This window comes from Oncorhynchus gorbuscha, unplaced genomic scaffold, assembly GCF_021184085.1.
Source record: "Oncorhynchus gorbuscha isolate QuinsamMale2020 ecotype Even-year unplaced genomic scaffold, OgorEven_v1.0 Un_scaffold_8:::fragment_8:::debris, whole genome shotgun sequence".
In the NCBI taxonomy this organism is placed as follows: Eukaryota; Metazoa; Chordata; class Actinopteri; order Salmoniformes; family Salmonidae; genus Oncorhynchus; species Oncorhynchus gorbuscha.
The window spans coordinates 95,823-122,500 of NW_025745590.1; the positions used below are offsets into that span (position 1 = coordinate 95,823).

At 43.1% G+C, this 26,678-nt stretch overlaps 2 protein-coding genes across 2 annotated transcripts in view; both read left to right on the forward strand.

Annotated features, from left to right (window-relative positions):
• LOC124019351 (intraflagellar transport protein 172 homolog) overlaps positions 1–5,075 on the forward strand; it is a 28,405-nt gene extending 23,330 nt beyond the window's left edge. The window contains exons 39-47 of the mRNA XM_046334670.1: positions 301–387; positions 498–725; positions 849–965; positions 1,071–1,166; positions 1,465–1,524; positions 1,890–1,988; positions 2,251–2,404; positions 3,742–3,833; positions 4,295–5,075. Of these exons, the coding sequence (XP_046190626.1) occupies positions 301–387; positions 498–725; positions 849–965; positions 1,071–1,166; positions 1,465–1,524; positions 1,890–1,988; positions 2,251–2,404; positions 3,742–3,833; positions 4,295–4,384 (1,023 nt within the window). The 3' untranslated portion in view covers positions 4,385–5,075. The remainder of the gene's footprint in view (positions 1–300; positions 388–497; positions 726–848; positions 966–1,070; positions 1,167–1,464; positions 1,525–1,889; positions 1,989–2,250; positions 2,405–3,741; positions 3,834–4,294) is intronic.
• An 11,808-nt stretch (positions 5,076–16,883) lies between these two features.
• LOC124019346 (mitochondrial peptide methionine sulfoxide reductase-like) overlaps positions 16,884–26,678 on the forward strand; it is a 67,355-nt gene continuing 57,560 nt past the window's right edge. Inside the window, exon 1 of the mRNA XM_046334663.1 lies at positions 16,884–17,104. Coding sequence (XP_046190619.1) covers positions 16,915–17,104 — 190 coding nt within the window. The 5' untranslated portion in view covers positions 16,884–16,914. The remainder of the gene's footprint in view (positions 17,105–26,678) is intronic.

The window sequence follows — 26,678 nt, forward strand, 5'->3', positions numbered from 1 at the left end:
ATGTCTCTAGTTGAATAAGGAAGTCTGCCTGCTGAAAAGAGAATGGCATATTTCGAGGGACTGTGCGTATTGTCTACATAATGCACCAAGACTTCATAATGTGGGTGTTTGTAACCATCAGGCTGGTTTTGAGACGTGTTTCAGAAAGCAGACTATTACAAGGCTTTACAAGGCCATTATTACAAGGCCATTATTACAATTACCTTGTAAAACTACCAAATGTACTACTGTAGTAGTGTTTCTGTTTTTTAGATAAGTGTATACTCTTAACCACTAAATGGTGATCTTCTCTGGTTTTAGCTGGTAGGAGTGGATGTCATGGCAGCTCTGGACATGTATGCTGAGAGAGGCCAATGGGAGAAGTGCATAGAGACGGCTTCCAAACAAGTACTGTGTCTACCGTCAACACTCCTCCTTTTAGTTTAATTGTCTTTCATCCTTTTCGCTGTATCTTCAGTTTCATTCCCTTACTGTTTTTATTTCTGTAATATTTGTAGAGTTACAAAATCCTCCACAAGTATGTGGCCCTGTACGCCACCCACCTGATCAAAGAGGGCCGTGCAGAAAAGGCCCTGAATCTGTACGCCCAGCACGGAGCCCCAGCCAACCCACAGAATTTCAACATCTACAAGAGGATGTTCCTGGACCTGCTGAACCTGCTGGGTAGAGACAGCGCTGAGTCCTTCCGCATGTGGGCTGACCTGAGAGACGTCATGCTTCTGCTGGTGAGTACAGGACCAGAGAGAGACAGGGGACTATAGTGACAGTATCTGGTCACAGTGTATAATGACCATATTTGATGTGTATGGGTCCTTTTTTCATGGTCTCGTTGTCTAATCTGTTTGCAGTGTGAGAACCTGACCAAGTCTTCGGATGCCAACTCTCCTGCCCACGAAGAATTTGAGCAGATGCTGCTGATCTCTCACTACTACGCCATGCGATCCGCTGCCAACGGGGTTGACCTGGTATACATACTGTACTCATCTTTTATTTTACTCAGCCTGTTTTTGTATAGTATTAGCTGTGGTACACCCTCACATCCCCCATCACTCTCCTCTCCATCCCTCCAGGTCAGCGTGGCTGCCAAGCTGTCCATTTCCCTGCTGCGCCACACGGAGCTCATCCCAGCTGACAAGGCCTTCTACGAGGCAGGCATGGCTGCCAGGGTAAGATAACTGCTCATATGAGCCTCAGCCAATCACGGGAAGCAGAGAGGGGCTTGGGGGAGTTGATGTTGCTAGCCCCATGGGAAATATTCGGCTCAATGTCCCCTGAGTCTGTCTGTGCTCCAGGTAGACCCATTGGAGGGGTTATGAATAATTTTGTGCATAAACTGCATTGTGAAATAGCCTATCGTCCCACGTTCAAAATAAAATTATTTGTGGAAATGTAAAATCTGTTTTTTTCAACTTCATTTAGTTGTGAATGTCAGGTTGATGATGATAAATGTGATTCTCTCTACAGGCTTTGGGCTGGGAGAACATGGCCTTTATTTTCCTCAACCGCTTCCTGGATCTGTCTGATGTGAGTCTCCACCCAGCTTTACCTGAGGGGGTTTCACCTCAGCGTTAACTGAGGGGGTTTCACCTCAGCGTTAACGGAGGGGGTTTCACCTCAGCATTAACTGAGGGGGTTTCACCTCAGCATTAACTGAGGGGGTTTCACCTCAGCTTTACCTAGAGCTGCAGACTATTTCATTGAGCATAAAATCTTCACAAGTAGCTTATATGATCTATAGCAATATAGATTTCATCATAACAACAGTGGTATGAGTAACTATCCCACATCACATTTTTGCTTTATCCATTGTGTTTTAATTAATTGTTTGAAGAAGAGATAGTGAGTGAATGTTGTCTTGGTGCCTGTTGTCTGTGTTGTGGTGTTTCCAGGGGATAGAGGAAGGAAACTTAGATACTCTGGACCACTCTGATTTCCAAGACACTGACATCCCCTTCGAGGTTCCTTTCCCTGCTAAGCTACACGTCACTGTAAGGCACAAATAGATTTTTTTGCTGTGTCATTATAATGTCTTATAACATAACATGACAGGTCTGAAATGTTGTGGTCATGTGACTGCCCTGTGCCAGTGTTAGTTTGATAGCTCAATATCATTGTGTGGTTATATTGTTGGCTTTGCTATGTAACTATATAATGACTGTGTGTAATGATGCTGTACTGGGACTATCCTGTGACAATAGGCTGCGATTGTATTATTATGAGGCTGTTGTTGATCTTGTTGTCGTGTCCCAGGATGCCCAGCGTGAGGAGATCCGTGACTGGGTGTTGACGGTGTCCATGGACCAGCGGGTGGAGCAGGTGCTGCCCAAAGACGAAAGAGACACCTACGAAGCCTCTTTACTGGCAGCAAACACGGGCATCCGCTCCCTGCCCTGCGTCATCACAGGTAGGTGGGAGAACCTCCCCTACAGAGCACCTTACCCTCTCCCGTCTCTATTGCATTACCCTGGTGTCTGGGACTGTACCATATCTACTCCAGGGGCGTGAAAATTCTTGGTGGGTTTGTACGAGGGAGCAATTACTGGAGTCTTTTACCTTGGATAATTATTTCATAATTGCCATGTTATTACTGTTATTTGCTTGCATTCACATGGTTTCATATGAACCCCAACATATGTGGTTCTTCAACCTAACTAGTTGATGGGAGGTGAGAGTGTATACTGTACTGGTAGGCAGAGCAGAGGTGCTGTCCAGGGTGCTGACTCCTGCTTGCTCAGAGGAGGCCTGCGCCAAACCTAAATGACAGAGTGAAAAGAAGGAAGCCTGTACAGAATACAAATATTCCAAAACATGCATCCTGTTTTCAGTAATGCACTAAAGTAAAACTGCAAAAAATGTAGGTAAGAAATTAACTTTTTGTCCTGAATACAACATGTTATGTTTGGGGCACATCCAACACAACACATCACTGAGTACCACTATTCATATTTTCAAGCATTGTGGTGGCGCCATCGTGTTATGGGTGTGCTTGTCATCGGCAAGGGTGTTTTTTTAGGATAAAAATAATCATAATAGAGCTAAACACAGGCAAAATCCTAGAGCGAAACCTGGTTCAGTCTGCATTCCAACAAACACTGAGAGACAAATTCACCTTTCAGCAGGACAATAACCTAAAACACAAGGCCAAATCTACACTGGAGTTGGTTACCAAGACGACATGGAATGTTCCTCCGTGGTCTGATTACAGTTTTGACTTAAATGGGCTTAAATCTGTGGCAAGACTTTAAAATGGCCGTCTATAAATTATCAACAACCAACTTGACAGAGCTTGAAGAATTATTTTCAATAATAATGTGCAAATATTGTGCAATCCAGGTGTCCAAAGCTCTTAGAGACTTACCCAGAAAGACTCACAACTGTAATCGCTGCCAAAAGTGATTCTAACATGTATTGAAATAGCAGAACATGTATTGAAAAAAATATTTCATCTATTTTGAATTCAGGCTGTAACATAACAAAATGTGGAATAAGTGAAGGGGTATGAATACTTTCTGAAGGCAGTGTCAATGACAAGACACAGTGGCGTATAACCGCTAGTTTACAGTACAGAGATGCAGTGCTATCCAGAGATACAGGGCCAGACTGGTCTCCCACAACACTCAGAGGAGTGTGTTGTGTTCATGGAGGCAGTTAACAGACCCACGTACGATGGCAGATCTGTTAATTGGTTGACTATTAATATGAATGCAATCATAATGAAAGCTCTCTCTCTATGCAACCCAGGCTATCCGGTCCTGCGGAATAAGATTGAGTTCAAAGGACCTGGCAAGGCAGCAAACAAGGATGACTGGAATAAATTCATAATGGCCACAAAAGTAAGGAGTTTTTTTAATGTTAGCTCTGGAGTCTACATAACTGTGCTTGTTACCTCCTCTGCTGATTTTAGCTGCTAGTCCATCAGCCCTTAACCACATGAAACACTTGGTTTGATTTATTATGAATGCACATTTTTAATCACGGGCACTCACACAGGTTTAGAATGTTACACTGTGTAGAGTTGAGTCTTAGGGGCCAGAGATCGGCCCATTTCATTTCAGTGTGTTTCATCATCCTTCCTGTGTGTGATTTGGATTGCGGAAGTGTGATTAGTTAAATGGACTAATGTCCACAAACAGAGATTTAAAGACACACTTTTTGCATGTATGCCTGCTTGCATGCACACAGAGGCACAAATACACACTCACGCGCGCGCACACACACACAGTCTTCGTTGTGGTTCCCTGTATGTGTGTGATCTGATATGTGATTAGCTGGTCTGTGTGTGTCCTCCTCCCAGACCACTCACAGCCCGGAGTGCCAGGATGTGCTGAAGTTTGTGAGTCAGTGGTGTGGAGGGCTCCCCGCTTCCGGCTTCTCCTTCCACTGACAGGACCAGGCTGCTGAAAACTTCATCTCCGCCCAGTGTACCACACACCAGCGTACCCAACACTACAGTAACTTACCATCTGCTCAGAGCCACCGCCTTCTCTGAATTATTGAATCCATCCTCGCTCCTCTCCATCTCCATCTCTGGTTTGGTTTTAGTGTTAAACAGTTCACATTATTCCATAACAATAGACTGATATGAGATGACCTGCTGTGTTACTGCTTCATTCATTTCTACAGTGCTGACATCAGCGCAGTCCGTACCGGCCTCCCATTGGTTACTTAGCCCCTGGTGCCAGGTTCCTGTGTCTATATCATTCAGCAGAAAAGTCCTCCTCTCTTCTTTGTGACCTTTGTGATGTGTGTATCTATGTTTGAGTTTTTCATTCCCATTTTCTCTTATGATCCTGGTAGTGTAGGAGGAATGGGGTAGGCTACAATCAACGTGTGTGTTTCTATTTAGTTGAGAGACTTTAAAGATGCCTTTACGCTTAAGGTGATGTATCTTCATAATCAGAAGTGCTGTTATCTGTAATTAGTGTTCTTTGTTCTGTGTTTCTGGATGATAGGAGAATTTATCATAATGCACTTTAGAATTCTGTATTGGCTTTAAGTATTGTTGGTTTATATGCAGTTTTGAATGTATTTCATATGTTGGAAATATAGTTAAATAAAAAAATATTCTGAACCAATTTATTTTTTATTAGACTTAATAATATATATAATATAATAATATAAGTAAATGTATGTCCACCTGGGAAATGACTATACCATTAGGCCCCATTGTTTTTGCTAATTTAGTTTGTGTTCCCATCCAAATACGGATCATTGACTTCTTCCCAACATAATATAAATATATTTTTATGAACATTTTTATTTTAAGAGATTTCAAGTGCTTGTGTGAAAATGATAAATTCACAGAACCGAGGTCAGCACAGCCGCTGTGTGATGGGCAGGTCTTGCATTGAGTGTATGCATCTCCTCAGAAAGATAGCACCGAGATATCTTCTTTGTCCAAATCTTTCAGGGAACCCACCCTATGTCTTCATACGTGACAATGTTTTTTTCCTCAGCATCTTTCTATGTTGGTTATTTGTTTAGGCAGCCTACCATTTTATCATCCATACACATTCTTCCAGAAAACCTATGGTATGATATAACTGTTCCGTCCCAAATTATCTGATTTTATAATTAGATTAGCCTATACAAAAAAAATATATAACCCGCGCCTATAAAGGTTGAATTAAATACAGGCTTATCCTACCTCAATGCAGTGCGTAAAACCACAGTTTACTTTTACGCACCGTCAAATGTGTTTCTCACAGTGCCTCCTCAGTTAAGCTACTTCCAAAAATAAAAAAGAACTCCTAGTTCACCAAATTTTGCCATCAGTGTCCGCACTAAATTGGGCTATTAGGTGTTTGAGGCCTAAAAATTCAGAAAAGCGTTGAAGAAACTGAGGCACATTCAACTATTCCGTACAGGCCCAAATTCATATTGGCTGCATGAATACGAACTGAACTGTCTCAGATATTGCCTGCATATTTAGAATTCTACATAACGTTCCTTTTGTCACAATATGTTTTAATTGAAAGTCAATACAGCGTGTCATATACCAAACACATATCCACATGTTTTTAAATTGCCTAGGCCTAATAGAAATCAGTGCATTGAAATAACTTTTTTTGCCCAAAATGAAATGGGCCTAATGTGATACATAGAGGCATGTCAGGCCTGTGTAAAATGTTACTATCAAATTGGCATAGGGACATTTTACATAATTTGATGCAATATATTCTTCATCTGTTTTAAATATGATAGAATGGCAGCCTAGGCCTAGTCTTTGTTTTTTTCTGAAATCCTGTGTTAAAATAACCATACATTTTTATTGCAAAGAAACCGAATAAACTAGCATAAAAACAACTTAAAATGTAAGCGTCAGAATTGACACAATTTAACAGTCTTCATGCTATATTATAGATATGTTAAATTTGAATAGCCTGCATGAATAATGTGTTTTTTCAACCAAACGCGCTCATTGCTTTGAAATTGGTATTAGTACTAGGAGTTCAATTACAATAATCAGAACTTTTTACCCTTCGGTATTGTTGTATTTGTAATCACTCTTTGTTGGTTTATTTATGAATAGAAAGGCCTAGAGGTAAAACATAAACGAAACAAAGTATAAAAAACATACATTTGTTCCTGTTTTCCTGGAGTCCTTTCAGAGGAACCCTTAATTGGGCTTGACGTTCACACCATATTGCATGAAAAATGGCAAATTTACAAATGTAGCTTATGCTCCTTCGTTTGATTTGACTGCAAAAAGATACCTGGCGTCAACATTGAATTTCTCTTCATTCAGAATCTGTCGAAAGGAAAAATACTATAAATGACAGATTTATTAAACGTAATACAAGCTATGCCACTATTTACGTTTGTGATAATGCATTTTACCACCAGAAACATTTCAGGAAGGTTGTCAGAAATATAGAAAATGAGTTGCATTATGCAAATGTTAACTGTCAGCATTCTGCATTGCAGTTTGACAAACCATCTTATAGTTTCACATTTGTGGATTGTCTGAACATAGCGCACCCCCAAAAAAGCTAAACTGATGCGTAATTTATGTGGTTTAACAAAATATATTCTGAACATTATTTTGTGCATTGTGAGATTTTATTGCCAACAGATTGGTATACAACAATAATCGTAATAGCAGAACATTGCAAAATGTGCATGCATGCAAAACGTAATCCACATAATCCACAACCCTTTTGTGAATCTCTGCTGATATGAGAATTTAATGGCTGAAAAGGTCGTTCGTATCACATAACTGCACAATTCCTCTTACTCTGACCGGAAACATGTAAGACAAATGCCTACTCTATGCTACTTGACATGCACTGCTAGGCCTCACTACTATTTCCTCCACACGAATTGTCAATGATGTCCTGATTTCTACTGTGAATTTGCTTTTACGCATCTCAGGTTGACCATACATCACGAAAAACGTTGTGCACATTCATGTGTTTGCTTCTTTCCATTATATGAAGTTATGCAATCCATTTCCCAGGCCTTCACTTAATATTGTCATGTTTAATTTGCGTTTTATTACCATCCCAGAGTCACTTCTATAGCTTCTACGTGTCCCAGTGAGGAAACCATAAAGATCTACATTTTCCTACTCCACCCTTATCCGCAAGACGCAGCGTGCTCCCTTCTATGGATGAGATTTCACCTCGACTTTACAGCAGGCTATAGCAGAGAATTGAATGGCGCGCTCCAATCGCTTCCTGCAAAATGGCTAACACAACGCACATGAAAGAACCGTCAATAAATAAATGTCAACTTTGGAAGTATGAGGCTTGTCTGACGACCCACTATAACGACAAAACATTTAACGCACACTCAACGAACATCTCGATGATATGTACCCTCTCTCTTGGCATTCACCGCGTGCCTTAATTGTATGGTCATTTAAATCAAGGTCCGCTGTGAACACGAGGAGAGACCGGGCCCTTTTAGTCTTTCTCTGTGTCAGTGTAACAGCGTAGCTACTGTACAGTGACATCTGCCTGACGAGTTTCAGTGCGCGTGAGGAGGGAAACCTTGAAAGCAGCGATCTTGCACCAATATGTTCGACTACGTATTTCACCAGCTGGCGAAGGGTCTTATCCAATAAAGTAATGGGCGTGCATTGTCATTCACTGTGGCTTTACTGTTACCCCTTGCGGGGGTAAATATGCGGGTGGACATGACAAATAATAAGACTAAACTCTACTGATAAGATAAAAAAGACACACAAATAACTGTTATGTCATATTACATTAGCCTGAATATCCTGGCAGTGGTAACCTCCCGAGTGCATGAGATGTAGGCCTAGCCTATTTTATTATTTATCTTGGATATAGATGGCGAGATCCATGGTGCAACGAACGCCAGGCCCAAGTGACAGCAGCGAATAGACAGGGTTTGCTGCAGTCGGTCCTGTTGCTAAACTCCCACAAAAAAAATAGAAGAGGGCCCATCTGGCTTCTCATAAGCTTTGTCAAGTCTTGCATACGTTAAAATACTAATGACCTAGATAGCTCATGCACAATGCAGCAGAGGTAGGGGGGGGGGGGCTGTTGGGCTCAACGAGAGTCATCCCCTCCTTTTGTGGGGGTCTGGCGGGCTGGGTTAGGATGTGGAGGGACTGAACGCTCTTGCATCATAAGGGGGTACGCTCAATATTGAATAAATACAGTGGGAGATACAATTTGGCAAAGCTGACATACACACACATTGGTTTTGGGGATAAACAGAAGCCATATTGACAAAATCAAGAATACATTGTCACGTAACGGAGAAGGTGCTAAATGTAAAGAATATAGGCTAGTCTATATAACAACAATCCCATTTTTAGTAGGCCTAATAGCACTTTATTTAGGCTACAAAAAGAACGAAAAGCATGCATATTTAGCCTACATAGGCCTAAGGTCTATGCGGATTTAAATGAGTTGTTCGCCCTTTACAAAAACAGACTAGTGTATCAAAACGCAGAGGAAAACATAATTTTTTACATTGCAACAATTCAGCGGAACAACTTACAGAAATGCCTTGCCGAGATGCCTTTACAATCAACTCTCATTTCCCCCAAACCAACATCAAAACAGTCCGTACATCCGGTTGGGTACCAAGGATGATCTCCTCCGCTGATGATGCTGAACAAAAATGTCCTGTGACATCGATTCTGCTGTATTGTCTGCGCGCTGCAAAAGGTGGAAATTGGTGCCATGACGAAAACACCCATATATTCCACTGATTGTGCTCTAAAAGACCCTCCGGACCTGTTCAAAAGATGGGCAAAATGCTCAAAGGATAGGCTACATATAAGCGACACACTGAGAGGAGAGAGCTTTGGTGCAGTCTGGAGGCAGAGGCAGCCGACACTGTCATGCAAAAGCGTCTGATGCAAAGAGCCATCTGACAGAGAGGAGGAGAGCAACCCAGTTTATCATCGCCGTGCACAGCTTAAAGCGCGGTCCCCCTGCTCCTCTCCCTTGTGCTGTTCATCCACTTCTCATATGAGAATTATTCAGAGGGGAAGAGGTAGCATCTGCCGGTTTACTAAACAAATCGGAGGGGTTTCGAAATGGGACGCTCCAACTCCCCTTTTCCCTCACTCTTGTAATTTACATTACCGAGATTACCAGTTTAGCTATACACCTTGCAATATGCATAAGGACAATAGACATGTTGTCGGGCAGAAAAATACACCCAATTGCCACAATCATTACATTTTGCATTGACATCATTTTTTCTGCTGACAATAAATTTACCATTGACGTGTGAAAACAAATGTGATATTCGAATTATTTTTATAGGTAACATTTTCAATTAGCACGAAAGTCTACCGTACGAAATAAATGTAAGCCATACCATAATATATAGGGGGTCTAATGGTATAACCACGAATAAGTGTAGGCATAGCCTGATATGGCCAAAGTCTGTCCTTTTTAACAAAATCTGGAAGAATGAAGTCACCATCTCTCTCGACTACATCTCGGCTCTTGCGGAATGTACAATTATCAAACTGCACGTTTGCCTGGTCGAATAATGAATTATTTATGTTTCTCAAGACCTGTGTCCATGTAGGCCTATACCGTTGTATTTTCATACTCGTCCAATCACATGTTAAATAAATATTTAGCTAACATGGCGAGAAACCTTCATGAAGTTTTGGGAATCAAAATATGCCCACCCCAAATGGTCCGTCTCCATATGGCCTGTCATCTGTTCGTTCTCTCCCCCAACCCCCCACCCGTCCTGTCCTGTCCGGTCCCATACGAAGCGCATTGATTTATTGTGATTCTTTTCGTTATTCATTCGAACGTTGAATTAAATGACAAAATATTTTTTTCGTTCAAAAAACAACAATGTATGCCTAGTCCGAATAGGAGCTATCCATGATAAGATACATTGAACTACATTGAAAAGGATCAGGCTTACTTGCGTTACGAATAATGCACATTCAAATATCAATGTTCTACTATTTTCAATAATGTCTGTAATATAATGCATCAGCGGCTCAGCCTACGGCGGTAGCGCACTGCAGAACAAAGGCGACGTTGTAGTCTAGCTGCACCATACACCCAGACCTATTCAGTTCTCAAGTGAACACCCGTGCATCTGCCTGCATTTGGTTGAGGTCACCAGAGGTCTCCTTATCCCCCTCTCACGCTGCAATATTATTACCCAAAGGGTCGTCTGCCGGACGCGTGCCTCCCGTGAGCAGATTCGACGCGCAGTGAACTCCAGATGGCCTGTAGGGTAAACAAAGCTCTGCAATCCACCCCTTTATGCTGACCTATATTACCGAGTAATGGATAAAGCCTATCTGATTTAGAGACCTTCCATGCGGGCAAAAAGGCCAAACAATCCAGCGAGTCTCGCAGTGAAACGGAGCAGCGGCGTTTAGGCCTGCAGGCGAAAATAGGGTACACAGAATGTGTACATTATATTGGTGTTGAATTGAAGACTACAGTGACTTCGGTCACACAAGACAGGTGCATTTACCATATCCTTTATGCATCATCATCACGTTTTCAACGATGTGGAAATATGCCAATGTGATCGCGACGTGACGCAATGCTATTCAGTTTTATAAAGCCTATATACAGCCGTAAAGGTTTTCTGATTTCACAAATGAAAGACACAATGGTCTCAGCTAGAGCGTCAACATCGATCTCCACAGACAATCCTTTTCTCAAACCCAAGCATCTGTGCACGCCATGGCCAACTGTAATTTCCATAAACAAATTTTTTCACGTAATTATGTGTTGGTTTGTGACAAAACTCATGTACATGTATGTTTTAATGCAATTGTTTATTATTTGTGATTTTTCTTTACATGAGATAATTCTCCTGAGTGTAGTCTAGGCCTATACTTAGAAAACAGGTGCAAAGTAGAACCATACGGAGTTCTTCGGGTTGTCCCCATCGGGAACCTTTTTGTTGCTGGGTAGAACCCTTTACAGATGGTTTTTCAAATAACCCCCTGTATTTGGTTCTACCTAGAACCCTCTATAAAGGGTTCTGCCTAGAACTATATTATAATCTAAAGGTTCTTCCTAGAACCGTCAATAAAAGGGTCTTCCTAGAACAATCTATGAACTGTTCTACCAGCCTTATTAGCCTTTAAAATGACATGATTTATGACAATAAGTTACATATATCATAAGGCCTTAATTGTAGGGTCTAGTCATACCCTAACACAGTGTTGTTAGGAATCTCCTAGTTTATTGGCCACATCAGACCTGCAAGTCACATTTTTCTGGTTTGCAAAGTGATGTGTAATTCCTATTATAATCTGGCCAGAGTTAGGATATACAAACCAGTGGAATTGTTAATCACCTGCAAACTGCATTTAAAATAACTGCCAGGGTAGGGAAGATAGAACACCGAGACTACCTCAATCACCTAAACTCAAACAACCATTTCACTAATGGGAGTAATAAATCCTATTACTAACCGATTGGATTAGTTTAGAAAATTGTATGTTATTTATTTTTGTGTAGCATAAAATCAATCAACCACTCAATGTACATGCAAAAACACAGATGTTACAGTAAAAAAAAAATCTGAAAATCTCATAGAGCATGCTGGGAAATATTATATATTGTTCTTTACAGAATCCTTCTTGTCTTCCAAATAATCATCAAATAACCCTTTCTTCCAAAAACAGTTCTTAGGATGTTAAAGGTTAAACAAAAAGGGTTCTTCAGATTAAAATAGTTCTTGGTAGAACCCCACCCCTCCGCAAAGAACCCTTTTGGAACCTTTTTTTCTAAGAGTATATCCATTTAGGCCTATGATTTAACAACACACCAGTCTCCCATTATTTAGGCAACATGTAGCCCTATAGACCTAGCTAGGCCAGGGATGGGGAACTTTGATGGGGTGGCTGCCACAAAAAATCTCAACTCATCATGCCCACACATGCGATCACAGTCGGCCCTAGCCTTTTGGGGGCCCTAAGTTAAATTTTGATGGGGGGCTCCCCCACCTTGAAGTTTTAGAGTTAATTTCATGCAATTCTACACATTTTGCTATTGGTGTAGAGAAAAATGGTGCAGTTTTAAAGAAAGTTTACTGCAATTCTACTCATTTTGCCATGCGATGGAGATAAATGTTTGCCGATTTTAATATGATTACTACAAGTTTAAATAGCTAGCTAGACTAACTTACCAATCTAAAACATTTTTAGATGACACAGGCTAATTAAGTGACTGTCAGTGACTGAAATAACAAGAGAAGAACTGCTGATGCACAACCAGATGATTCGTAGACAACAGGTGTAGACTAACAGTGAAATGCTTACTTAAGGGTCCATTTTCAACAATGCAGAATTAAAGATAAGAAATTAAATAAAAAATATAAATAATGACATGAGGAATAAATACACAGTGAATAACAAATACAAATAACATGGCTATATAAAGGGAGTAGAATATAACAAGGCTATATATAGGGAGAAGAAAATAACACGGCAATATACATAGGGAGTACCAGTACCGAGTCGATGTGCAGGGTTACGAGGTAATTGAGGTAGCTATGTACTGTACATATAAGTAGGGGGTAAAGTGATTAGGCAACAGGATAGATAATAGACAGTTGCAGCAACATGTGTGGTGAGTGTGAAAGTGTGTGTCTGTGAGTGTGTGCGAGAGAGTTAATACAAAAAAGGATCAATGCAGGTAGTCTGGATGTCATTTGATTAGCTATTTAGCAGTCTTGTTTAGAAGTGGCTTGGGCGTGGAAGCTGTTCAGGGTCCACTTGGTTCCAGACTTGATGCATTGGTACCGCTTGCCGTGCGGTAGCAGAGAGAACAGTCTGTGGCTTGGCTGAATGGAGTCCTTCCTCTGACGCTGCCTGGTATAGAGGTCGTGGATTTCAGGGAGCTCAGACCTAGTGATGTACAGGGTGTACACACTACCCTTTGTAGCGGCTTGCGGTCAGATGCCAAGCAGTTGCCATACCAAGCAGTGAAGCAGTCAGCCAAGATGGTGCAGCTGTAGAACTTTCTGAGGATCTGAGGGCCCATGCCAAATCTTTTCAGCCTCCTGAGGGGGAAGAGGTGTTGTCGTGCCCTCTTCACGACTGTGTTGATGTGTGTGGACCATGATAGATCCTTAGTGATGTGGACATTGAGGAACTTGAAGCTCTCGACCTGGTACACTACAACCCTGTCAATGTGAATGGGGGCATGCTCGGCCCTCTGTTTCCTGTAGTCCACGATCAGCTCCTTTGTCTTACTGACATTGAGTGAGAGGTTGTTGTCCTGGCAGTCTCTGACCTCCTCCCTATAGGCTGTCTCATCATTGTCGGTGATCAGGCCTACCACCGTCATGTCATCAGCAAACTTAATGATGGTGTTGGGAGTCATGTGTGGCCACACAGTCGTGGGTGAACATGGAGTACAAGAGGGGACTAAGCACGCACACCTGAGGGGTGCCAGTGTTGAGAGTCAGCGTGGCGGATGTGTTGTTGCTTACCCTTACCACCTGGTGGCGGCTCGTCAGGAAGTCCAGGATCCAGTTGCAGAGGGAGGTGTTCAGTCCCAGGGACCTTAGCTTAGTGATAACCTTTGAGGGCACTATGGTGTTGAACACTGAGCTGTAGTCAACTACAGCATTCTCACATAGGTGCTCCTTTTGTCCAAGTGGGAAAGGACAGTGTGGAGTGCAATAAAGACTGCGTCACCTGTGGATCTGTTGGGGTAGTACGCACATTGGAGTCAGTCAAGGGTGTCTGAGATGATGGTGTTGATGTGAGCCATGACCAGACTTTCAAAGCACTTCATGGATACAGATGTGAGTGTTACGCAGAGAAATGTAGGCAAAATAATATCATTTTTTGAAAAAGGCCAACAATAAAGTAAAAATGCAATTGAAGTTTATACATGATCTAAACTCGTTCACAATTGTCTACTTTAACTCCAGATTATTGCATATTTATCTGCTGAAAACGAGTTTACACAAATCTCTAAATGGCAATGTTAGTTGCCTGCTCAGGCATGGTACCCAAAGCCCCTCGAACAGCGCTGTGTTCAAGGTCCTTGAACTGAAAGCTACATTCGAGTTTCTCCACACATGAAGAGGCAAATCCTTTTTAATTCAAACCTGCTCAATTGTAACCCTCTTTCATATTCATTTTAGTAACTTTGTTAATAACTTTGACAGACTTCCCACTGGGCACACACTGGTTGACATTACATTGAACCAATGTAGAATAGACGTTGGATTGACTTTTGTGCCCAGTAGGTTATTTTTTATCAGCAAATATAGCCTGATAAATAAACAGATAGGCAAGCTTTCCCAACGTATTATATTCTTTATTTATGTTTTTACATCATTAAATGCATACTACTTCTAAGCGATTTACTAATGCAAAATGCAATAATAAATCTCCTGATCGCAAGGGCAAAATTGTGGTGTAGATATCGGAGTGGACGAACAGTAAACGTGGGGCCCCGGAGGATTTGTAAAAAAAATTAAAACGCTTTTCTTGCAATTCGACACAGTTTGACGTGACTTATTATGCCTCTCCAGAGGGGTATTTTGAGTGTTATGTGTGGGGAATTTTGAGAACACAGTATAAGTGGAAGGATAAGTGGATGGCCCACCAACCACCCCACCCCCAAAATAAAACATATTTTTGAGGGGAGAAAAAAATACAGCTAACCTCCTGCATTTTAACCCATTTTGCCATGGGGCAGAGAGAAAAATGAGCAGTTTTATAATACTATTCTATACATTTAGTCATGAGTCTGAGAGAAAACTGCAGTTTTAAAGGTAATTTCCTGCAATTCTACACATTTTGCCATGTCGCAGAGAGAGAAAAAACGTGTTTTATAGCTCATCTCATGCTATTCTTCACATTTTGCCATGAGGATGAGTGAAAATCTCACTTTAAAAAGTGAATGTTAACTCATACCCAAATAATGTTGTTGGCTTATCCTCTACTCGTATTTGTGGCCAAAGTGCTTGCTATTTCCTCATAGAGGATGATGTGAGCTGGCCAATCAGCGGTCTACACGCATTAATATTTTTACTGACTGCTATATGGCCACACCGTTCTGTTGTTGGGGTACGCCCACACTATTCCAACATAGAAAAGCTATTCCAACACAGAAAAGCTATTCCAACACAGAAAAACATACTTAATGAAACATTTTGATAAGGAAAAATATTTCACTCCTATTGTAATTAAATATAGATCCTATTTCATAGAAATCTGGAAACACTGGACCGTTACTTTAAAGATGTACTTGGTGCAAAAACGCAAAAAAATAATGCCTTTAAACTGTATAACTGATCAATGAACCATCATACCAGGTCATTTATTAATGTTTTTTTATGAATAAGATATTTGGCTACAGAAATGCCATTTCTTACCGATCTCTACCGCTTCCGTCCGAAAACAAATCCTGTGGAACGATGTCAACACATACTGGAGGAGTTACTGGCTAGCTACACGTGGCTAGCTTAGCTAACAAACTAGCTATGTTGGTTGCAGCGCACATGGCCAGAATGACACATAGACACACCAAAGGCACACCAATTTCTGTTGAAAAAAAATGGGGGAAAAGGGAGTTGACCATTTTTTGTCCACCGTTAAAGCAAATTTCCTGCAATTATACACATTTTATCATTGCTTATGATGTGTTCATATGCTATCGGGCCCCCAACCAAATTTTTGTAATTTTATTTGAAAGAAATTATTGTGGGGGAAGAATCGAACTGTTCTGAATATTTGGGGAGGCATGTCCCCCCGCATCCCGCATGGCAATTTCACCAATGCCTGATAGAACACACTATTGTGAACTGCAGTGGTTCAACTATTTCATAATAATGTCACATGGACAATTTACTCATAGCCTAATTCAGAACATAGAACGTTTCAAATAAAAGGACTAGCAACATTTTTTAGATGGCTACATTTTTTGTCAGGTCATGGATTTCGCTATTTTAAGTAGCTTACTGAAACGACCAGAACCTGATTTGTGTCTGAACAGATGGTTACAATGTGTTGTGTTAGTAATGTTAACATGTAGGCTATCGTAATTGCTACAACGTAGCCTAATGATCATGAAGAATTCAGTGGCTCAGTAGGCTCTAGACTGAAACATGATTGCTACACAAGATGCTGAGCCACAGATGAGCAGAGACACATTTTAAGGCTGCTCTTGACCAAGTGGTTACGTTCTATTCTGGTAATGACATAATTTAGGTCTACATTTCATTAGGTATGTTTTTGTGGGCCATTTGTATGCCTTATAATAATAGCCTATTCATAAAATAAAGTATTTGTGTAAACTCAACTTGTCAATTATTACACTTGCTGAAACGAGTTGGACAGGCCTACATAGGCCCATAGCTAAATAAAATAAATAATGATGTACGGGTTTGGTAATCGGAAACGCTCTGCCAGTTGTATAACACGTTTATAGAACTGTCCCATTACACAAGTTGTTATGTAGCTATATGGGCTACTTTGAATCTGCACCAGGAAGTGTTGGACTGCTAACCCTGAGCTCAATGGTCGCAACGACTAGACTCCTTTTGATTTGGCGTCATTTTACCCACAGTAGAACGAGAGATATGTCTTCCAAAACACAGATGCCGACTCCAGAGACCGCTCTCCCCGGGAGAAGTGAGAGTTTAAAAGTATCAGGTAGGGCGACTTCCCCCGTGTCTGTGCGGCATGGTTTCCTCGGTAGCTATATAACATAACTATAGCCTTTAGCAGCTAGGCTACAGAGTAGCTTCCCAAAACGTAGGCCTATATAATGCATAAAGAAGAAGAAAACACAAAGCGTGAATAGCTTCTATTTCTGTCAACAAAGAAGCCCTATTCCCTTTGTTGTAAGACTGCACCTATGTGTTGCGCGAGTTCGACAACACTTATGCGGCGCTATGACTGTAAAGAGCAACAGGAGCTACACCTGTTGTATTCGGCGCATGTGAAAAATACAATTTCATTTAATTTGACTTGAATATTTTCACATGCGCCAGGTGTATACTTTCCATTGAAATGCGTGTAGCTCCGATGGTAATGCATGGCGCTTGTAACGGTATGGTTGTGGGTGCTATATTCCCATGGGGGACCAGTATGCAAGTGTTAGTACCCACTATTGTGAGTCGCTCTGGATAAGAGCTTCTGTTAAATGTCTTAAATGTTGTGTAAAAGTGTCTAGACAATCAGGGTAGATAATCAACATATTGCTATAGTCTGATAACTCTTTGCCACAGCGAAGGGATGCAACCACAGACATTGTCCATCACAAAGTTTCCAGTTGGACTAATTCCTGCAATTATCATCAACTGTATCACTATGTAGTCATGTCTCTCTCTCAATACAATTTAAGAGTTTTATTGGCATGGAAAACAAGTGAAATAGTAGAGTGGGTGTCTCTTCCTCCCTGCACACACACACACACACACGCACGCACGCACACACACACACACACACACACACACACACACACACACACACACACACACACACACACACACACACACACACACACACACACACACACACACACACACACATACACACACACACACCTGACTGAGGCAACCTGTTCACAAGCTTGTTAAAAGAGGTGAAACCATTGTGGGAAATGATAATGCATACACTGTAACAAAAAATAAGAAGTTGATTTAATGTGCAATTGTAAGGCAGCCAGATGCAATAGGCTGGTGAGTTTGCGCAACAAAAAATGTCTTGAGCAAACTCACAACAAAAAGCTTGTTTGTGAAAATGTTGTTGAGCAAACTCACAATCCTATTACAGCTGGTTGCCTTAATTGTACCTTGAATCAACCCCCCCCTTTTCTCCCCAGTATATCACTATTAATCTTGCAAATATGTAGGCCTTATACCTAGGAGATTTTCATTGCATATCACTGCCCTCAAAGTGACTGAATATTTACTGAATCCCAATGACAAAAACTTGTTTTCAGGTATTTATAAAGAAAAATGCTATCTCCAACACTCCATTTGGATTAAAGATGAATTGTGTTTCCTCTCTGACTCTCAGAAGATGGAAAAAAGGAAAAACTTCCAGTTTGATGGTTAACGGCTGACACAAGTTGAGTTCCATAAAAATGGAAATGTACCAGGCAGGGTAGCGGGGTGCTATCTGCAGTGTTGAGAATGAGAACATATATAGCCTAGGCCACTGTAGCTGATGCACTGCAGGCAAAGAGAGGAGAGAGAGGAGAACTAGGAGCTCGTCGCATGAGCTTCATCCAGACGACATCAAACATTGATCGCAAAGAAAAAAGCAGGAGAGAGAAAAACAATGGCAGTACCTTGTGTTGCTTGGTACCTGTCAACATAGGAAGGGAAAATGATAACTGTAATTTGTCTCGAGTCCTGCAGATTTCTTAGAAACGGGCCCCACCTGAGTGGATGTCTAACACAATACCTAGTTAACCCGTCATATTGTAAACGGCATTTCACCTTTCTTCAGAATTGCCCCAAATTAGACGTTCATATCTCAGTCACATGGCTGTCCGGGCTATCCAGCAGAGAGCCCTTGTAAAACGTTTGTGTGTCTGTGTGTGTGTGCAGAGAGAAAGAGAGAGAGGGTGAAAGGCCTGGCTGGCGGGAGCAGCTGCAGGCTGCTTGAGATGCGGCTCACATGGGCACTGTGTGCAATGGCACGAAGGGATCCACCCCGCAGGACTGCAGTGGTCTGATTACCAGCCCCAGCCCCATACAGCTCTGGTCTCCTTCCCCGGTCCCAGGCTTTCCCTATGGCAACAGCACTGCACTATAGAGCTGGCAGGTTGCCAGGAGACGTACGCACTGCAACACAGACAGGCACCACACCAACGCACGTGGCTCTGCTCTCTCTGTCAAGACATCCTGATGTTGCTGTTAGCCTGCTGAAGGTCACACATGACGGGGCAGTGGAGCTGTGAGGAAAGAGGAATGAAGGGTCAGAACTAAGTGGCTTATGATGTCCTGGATAACAGAGTAGTCATGTTATCTGTTAGGAATTTTATGGACATAGTGAAATTCATCCAAATCCCAGTGGTTGCTGAGAGGCATATGACTGGCTGTTTGGTATTGTGCCGATCCCAGATGACTCTAATTCTGTGTAGTGCAGCTTCCACTGAACGAGAATGGTGGCAAATCCTTATGTATGTGGTCATTTGAAATAGTGTGATTGTGTAAGGTGTATACTGCACCATACCATCCACAGTCCTCTTCTTGAATAGTCAGGGATACTGATGGAGTCTGCCTGTTGTATAGTGTGTTGTCAGTTTTCTTTCATCATCAGGAATAATGAGCTGCATAGTTGCAAATTGCAAGGCAATACATATTTTCCTTCCACCTCACAAAAAAACATGCTGCGTCACCTCTAGTCACTGAATGGACATAAGGAGATCTTACACAGGATTTGACCTTTTGTAAACATTTGCATGTTTTGTAGTCTAGTAGCTACACAGCTTAAAATCCATTTGAATCTAATGTCCCAAACATTCGGTGAAATCCACGAATGAATAAAGTAGCAAAATGCCTTTAAGAGAAATTGACAGCCAATCAACAGCCTCTGTTCTGCTCTGTCCTATGTATTCCCTATAGGACCGCTCCTGCATCTGCCAGCCCTACTTCCAGCAGGCTAGGCTGTGGTGCGGGATGGTGAGGGGGTGTGGGTATGTGGTACTGGATGGTGGGAACATGGAGGCAGACAGTAGTGAGTTGGCACCAGCGATGTGGGCACCGAGGTGCCCCCCTCAGAATGACATGAGGTGCTGTGCCTTGGCACACAATGAATAGACTACCCCGGCATTGAAAAAGCGAAGCGGCTTCAGGACTGGTAAAGACGTCCCAGAGACTTTTTCGGGAAGTGTCTTCGAGAGAGACATGGAGGAACTCCCTGGGTGCCTTGCTTGGGTGAGGGTGGGATGGAGAGAGGAGAGGAGGATGGGCTGTTGTGTGGGTGTGGGGAGGTTAAGGGAGTGTGTGGGTAGGCATTGGGAAGTATTGGTTGGCAAGAATACCAAGTACCACACTGTGTGATTGTGTGCATCTGGAAGGGGGGGATGCAGGAAATGGTCTAGTGCCAGGGAGTGGCGTGGCTGAAAAATTAATCTAAGATTCGTTTTGATCATATTTGCCCAAATCGACAGTTTTATTTCGGAGGGGGTGTGTGGGTGTTTGGGGGGGAAGACAGGCAGACAGGCTGGAGCTCTGCCAAGGCTTCTCGGGAAGGTTGCCATGCCGAGAGAGAGAGAGAGAGAGAGAGAGAGAGAGAGAGAGCAGAGAGGGAGAAGAGAGGAAGAGAAAAAGCCAGACGAGACTTGGCAGGGTTCTATCGCAGCTCCCTTTGTCTGTTTGCTCAGCTTTGCGTTAAGGAAATCCAAAATACCCAGGGTGTAGGAGCTCTGCTTCAACGCAACCCCCCCCCCAAACCAAACAAGAAAACAAGGGAGAAAACTACTTAGAAAAATTAGAGGACGCCGAGGGCGAATGGGGCGCAAGCATAGTCACCAAAAAGCGATTTTCAACATCCAGCAACACTTCACAATGCTTCTTTTCGTGACTGGAGCAAGTTACTTGAGCCAAGAGATGACCATGATCATTTGAACTCAATCTTTCTTTGTAATTTCAAGTTGAACGAAGCTGCCGCGTTTCTTTTCGGTCTATGTTTTTGAACACAAAAGGAATCTCAAAAGTGGACCTGGATTTTCTCCATCAAGGACTGCCAGAACTGTTGTGGCCCAAAAAGTTTTTTGCCTTTTCATTGATCGAACTTGAAGTCTCCATCAGTACATCACCCGGACTAGATTTCGCCTTCAAAACTTTTGTGATTGTAAAAATGTCCTGACCGCAATACGCCGCCAGTGTCCGAAGTTTGATGACATCAACTTAACTGCCTCTGTTGTCACTAAGTTGACCTCTTTGTGAGAGGGCTTTACAGCAACGCAACAGCGACTGGTTACTCAGGCCAAGTGCTCATTGACCAAGCTTTAGTTTTCCATCGTGTCTCACAGTTGGACTATCTGAAGAAAATGTGAAGATATTTCGCCTTCAAAGGACTGAGATTTTCCAGCGTTTGGATTTGAGATCTGAGGCCAATGGATCTATAGTAGTTTATGTGAGGGTGCCACTGAACTAGTGCAGTTGCCTCAAGCTGCCTACTCTCAGTTGAAAGTGGCTGGAGTTATGCAGGCCTGAGTGTTGTTTTGCTACTAGATAATGTTTTTTTCAAAATAATGAATTCTCAGCTTCCCATTGGGAGTGTGGTACTGTGTAAGGTAAGTTATATGTTATATCTGTTTTCTACAGATAGATTTCTACTTAAACTCCCATTTGACCAGAAATAAACCATAGGTGTTCCCACTGTGGTAAGTTATTCGTTGCCAGCTGTGTTGTTGTCCCCGGGGCACTTCACAAGTGAGTCTAGCAGTGTTTCCCTGCTATATGAAAAAGGAAGGCACTTAACGTACATAGGCTGGGGATTGTCAGGGACGATTTAAAACGTTTCCTTAAGGATCGTCCATCTCTCCCCAGAGGACCCGGTGTGTCTACCATTCTACCGCTTTCCCACGATCAATGTCCTCGCCGCTGAATTTCACACTGACTACAGCCCCTTCAGAGAGAGTGGTCTCCCTGTCTCCGAATCCCCCCAGACCTGCGGCTTTTCTCATCTCCACCATGTGGCTGATATTCCCTTCCTGTTATCTGTCATGGGCACAGCAGTGCCCTGTCCCCCCTGTCGTCCTTGGTAAGCGCTGTGCATGATGGTTTCTGATTCGTGTCTGGCGCTTGATTAATAACCGTAGGGAAACGCTAATAGAAAAGTAAGAAATTTTCGCCTCGAGGTTTATATTGAACCGCTGCCAAGTGAAATTAGAATCTGCCAGATGTGTTTTCGGCAGATAGCAGGTGGAGTTAGCAGGTGTACTGTGCTGGCTCTCATAATTATCAAAGTTTGTTGTGGGAACATCATATTTTGCTTGTCTCTGTCGTGTTGGAATATTTCCAGTGATTTAATCATTACTTGTCCTTATATTTAGCTTATATTCAAATTATGGACAATACAAAGCAGGCAGCAGTGATATGAAAAGTAATGCCCAACTCACTGCTGTGGTTAGCCTGTGGTTAGACTGTGATTAGGCTGTGGTTAGGCTATAACTGTACTGATGAAGCAGTAATACATCACAATTCTCCAAATTCTCGAATCACAGAATCAAGACAATGGTGATTAAGATGTTCCTCATTGTCCTTTAGATTTAGGTTCCGTACATGTACATAAAGGTCGGAGGAGATGCCGTTTAGAGTTGGAGTGCTGCTGTTCTGTCCTCCTGATCAGAAGTGCAGGTTCATGTAGGGCTGAGGGCCTCAGTCTCCAGCTCTGACAGGATGGGGAGGGAGATGAGGGGAGACACAGGCCTAGTGCTGATGCATCAACACACAAGCTCTCTGCTCCCGGTGGGCTTACTAATGGACCCAAGTAACCTGACACACGAGGTCAGCCTTTTAAAGTAGGTTCAGGGCAGGAAGTTAGGCCTTGACTACGAGCACTACTAGCACATACTGGGCCTTGTCTTTTAGCTTGGCTAGCTATCCAGCTAGTTGCTACTCCCCCTCCTTAGCAGACTTATGACTACTTTGTTATTTAACGCTAAAAAAAATAGCTACATGATTCTGGCCCTATCGAAAGTCTCGACTGCTATGAAAGTGTTGCCACAAGTAACCTAAGAAGTCCAGTGAACTTGAGAATGGTTGACTTTTTCAAAGAATCTGAAGTCTCCAGATAGCAGTGCTGGTTGCTGGGTTTGTGAGTGACTGTGTCTGATGGTCATGGTTGGACTTTAGCTCTGTTTTAGCCTCCAGTGCTCACTGATGTGGAGGGAGATGACGCAGTGGAGGAGGAAACGCAGCTTTCTCCAAGGTTGGCTTCACTCAGCTCCACCCATGCATGCATGGCTACCTCTGCCTGCCTATGAATTATTCACAAAGCTCTCATCTCCACCGGTCACTGTACTCCAGCAGTCTGTGTGAGCCTCTCTCTCTCTCTCTCTCTCTCTCTCTGCCTTTTGATTTTAACTTTCCCGGCAAACACAGCGCAAATCTCCAACCCAGGGCCTCCAGTGACAGAGAAGGAGTACTTGAGTTGCCCGTGAGCAATATTACAGAGTTTATCGTGTTTGAGCATGCATGTTAAGTGAATTTAAAGGCTTATCGGCCTCTGTTGTACCGAGAGCTGTCTTAATTTGTCACAGGCTGAGTAATGATCCTGGCTAATGCTGGCGTAGACTCTGGTGACATGCAGGGGATTTTGCCACAAATGTCCCTTGTTTACACTGACACGGATGACCTCAGGAGACAAAATAGTTGCCTCTCACGCCTCAGAGAATGTAGATTACCTGTCATTCACCTGAGGTTCATCCCTCTCCACCACAGTTGGCCATCTACTGAGTATAAACTCAGTTTAAGATGTCTGTTAGTCATGGTTGTCTTGTCTTTCAGGCTAGATCCAGTTGTTTAGATGCTCAGGAACCAGGAATTGCTTCATTCAGTTGAACCTTTATTTATCCAATGAAAAGCATATTGAGACACGGTCTGTTTGGCAAGGGAAACCTGGGAAACCTGGCGAAGCAGGCAGCTGCAATCGATACAACATTACAACATTTGAAGAGTACAACACAATCATCAAAACAATACGATCCAGCTTACAGGAAACAATTACTGACAGAATGGTCCCATGTAGAATCTAACCCAACGCGGACCAGTTTCTTTACATTTTGTGTCAGACTGGATTGGAAGAAGGGACTTTCGGTGTCTACTCATACAAACACCAAGCAGAAAAGGTGTATTAATCATTTCGTGAGCCTGGTTGCCCTAGCCCATGTCTCTGAAACCGAGGTGGAAGTGCTGTAGGAGGGCAATGCATTAACTACGACTCCCCCGCTTTGAAAACAGTTGAGTGTAATCAAGATTCATTATGTTAGCCCTGGGCACACAACTTTAATTAAATGAAAAGATTATATGTAACAAATTATAGATTCATTCATTAACCTCAAACTCACCAGGTGGGGGTTATTAATAAGATTCATTATGTTATGATAATGCTAATGGTATTCTACAAAGTCTTTAAAAAGTCTCTTAAAAACAAATTGGAGGAAAAATATTCAGAAAGCCACAGCTCTGTTAGCGTTAGCGTGCGGTGGTCGTGAGAGATATTTATGTGACCTGGCTCATCTCATTACTGAGAGGGATTACACTGACGGGGATATCACTGCTCATATTAGCCCTATATTAACTAGCTGACCCTCTGCCATTACACCACGGCCCTCTGCCATTACACCACGGCCCTCTGCCATTACACCACGGCCCTCTGCCATTACACCACGGCCCTCTGCCATTACACCACGGCCCTCTGCCATTACACCACGGCCCTCTGCCATTACACCACGGCTCTCTGCCATTACACCACGGCCCTCTGCCATTACACCACGGCCCTCTGCCATTACACCACGGCCCTCTGCCATTACACCACGGCCCTCTGCCATTACACCACGGCCCTCTGCCATTGCACCACGGCCCTCTGCTATTACACCACGGCCCTCTGCCATTACACCACGGCCCTCTGCCATTACACCACGGCCCTCTGCCATTACACCACGGCCCTCTGCCATTACACCACGGCCCTCTGCCATTACACCACGGCCCTCTGCCATTACACCACGGCCCTCTGCCATTACACCACGGCCCTCTGCCATTGCACCACGGCCCTCTGCCATTACACCACGGCCCTCTGCCATTACACCACGGCCCTCTGCCATTGCACCACGGCCCTCTGCCATTACACCACGGCCCTCTGCCATTACACCACGGCCCTCTGCCATTACACCACGGCCCTCTGCCATTACACCACGGCCCTCTGCCATTGCACCACGGCCCTCTGCTATTACACCACGGCCCTCTGCCATTACACCACGGCCCTCTGCTATTACACCACGGTTCCAGCTAAGGAAACCGATCTGGAAGTACATTGTACAGTGTAAAGCTGGAGGTCTCCATTGCTTTTGTCGCAGCATATTTTCTCAAGAGACCATCTGGTTGGATAAAGAACATATGAAGCAAATCAGCACCATTTCCTGGTTCTTATAATGTGTTTAATGATTATCATTAAGAGGATCATCTGCCTAATGATCTTGGTTCATTTGTCAAAGAACTGGGCTCTCACCTCAACACATTTTGACATTGTTTAGCTCTCTCATTATAGCTCAGTGGACTCCCTCTCTCTGTTTTTCCCTCTCCCTCACTCTCCCCCTCTCTCTCTCTCACTCTCATTCTCTCTCTCTCTTTTTTTCTCTTGGATTTGTGGATATCTATTTGCCATGTATTTTTCAACTGTGCTGTGATGTTTCTTCTCTCTCTCTCTCTCTCTCTCTCTCTCTCTCTCTCTCTCTCTCTCTCTCTCTCTCTCTCTCTCTCTCTCTCACTCTTTCTTTCTCTCTCATTCTCGTTCTCTCTCTCTATCTCTCTCTTTATCATCTCTCGTCTCTCATGATGGTTCTGAGCAGGGCTGTCTGTTGCATAGCTTACTTGAACTCTACTCTAGTTGTCAGTGGGCGGGAGTGCTGGAGGTTTCAGTGTGAGCTTAGCACACTGTTCCCGAGATGCCATTAGGCAGGCCTGTGTGAAAAGCCTTCCTCATCCTCACACACACGCACACGCGCACGCGCACGCGCGCACACACACACACACACACACACACACACACACACACACACACACACACACACACACACACACACACACACACACACACACACACACACACACACACACACACACACACACACACACACACACACCTTTCTCCCCTTCTCAGCCCATGCACTCATTCCAGAGCTCCAATAGCAACTGATGCTGTGCTGTTGCCATGTGTAGAGGTATTGCTATGGCGTTGCTTGGTGGAGTGGCATGATGGCTGATTAACCCTTCGTAACCCTCGTTGCGTAACCTCTCTTGATCGCATAATGGATTGCCATTACACATAAGGTTGATGGCTACCTGTGTATCCTCGCTACTCTGTTTTGTGTCCTCTTAGAACAGAGCGATGCTTTGATGCATCGACACGAAGCGTTGGTTGAATGTTTGGCTGTTGGCTTGTGACCCAGACCTCCTCCTCTACTGCAGTAGTTAGTTCTGCTGCTGCTGACTGTGAAGGGTTGGATTATTGCTGCTCTGTGGTGTGCTGCTGGAAGCCAGGC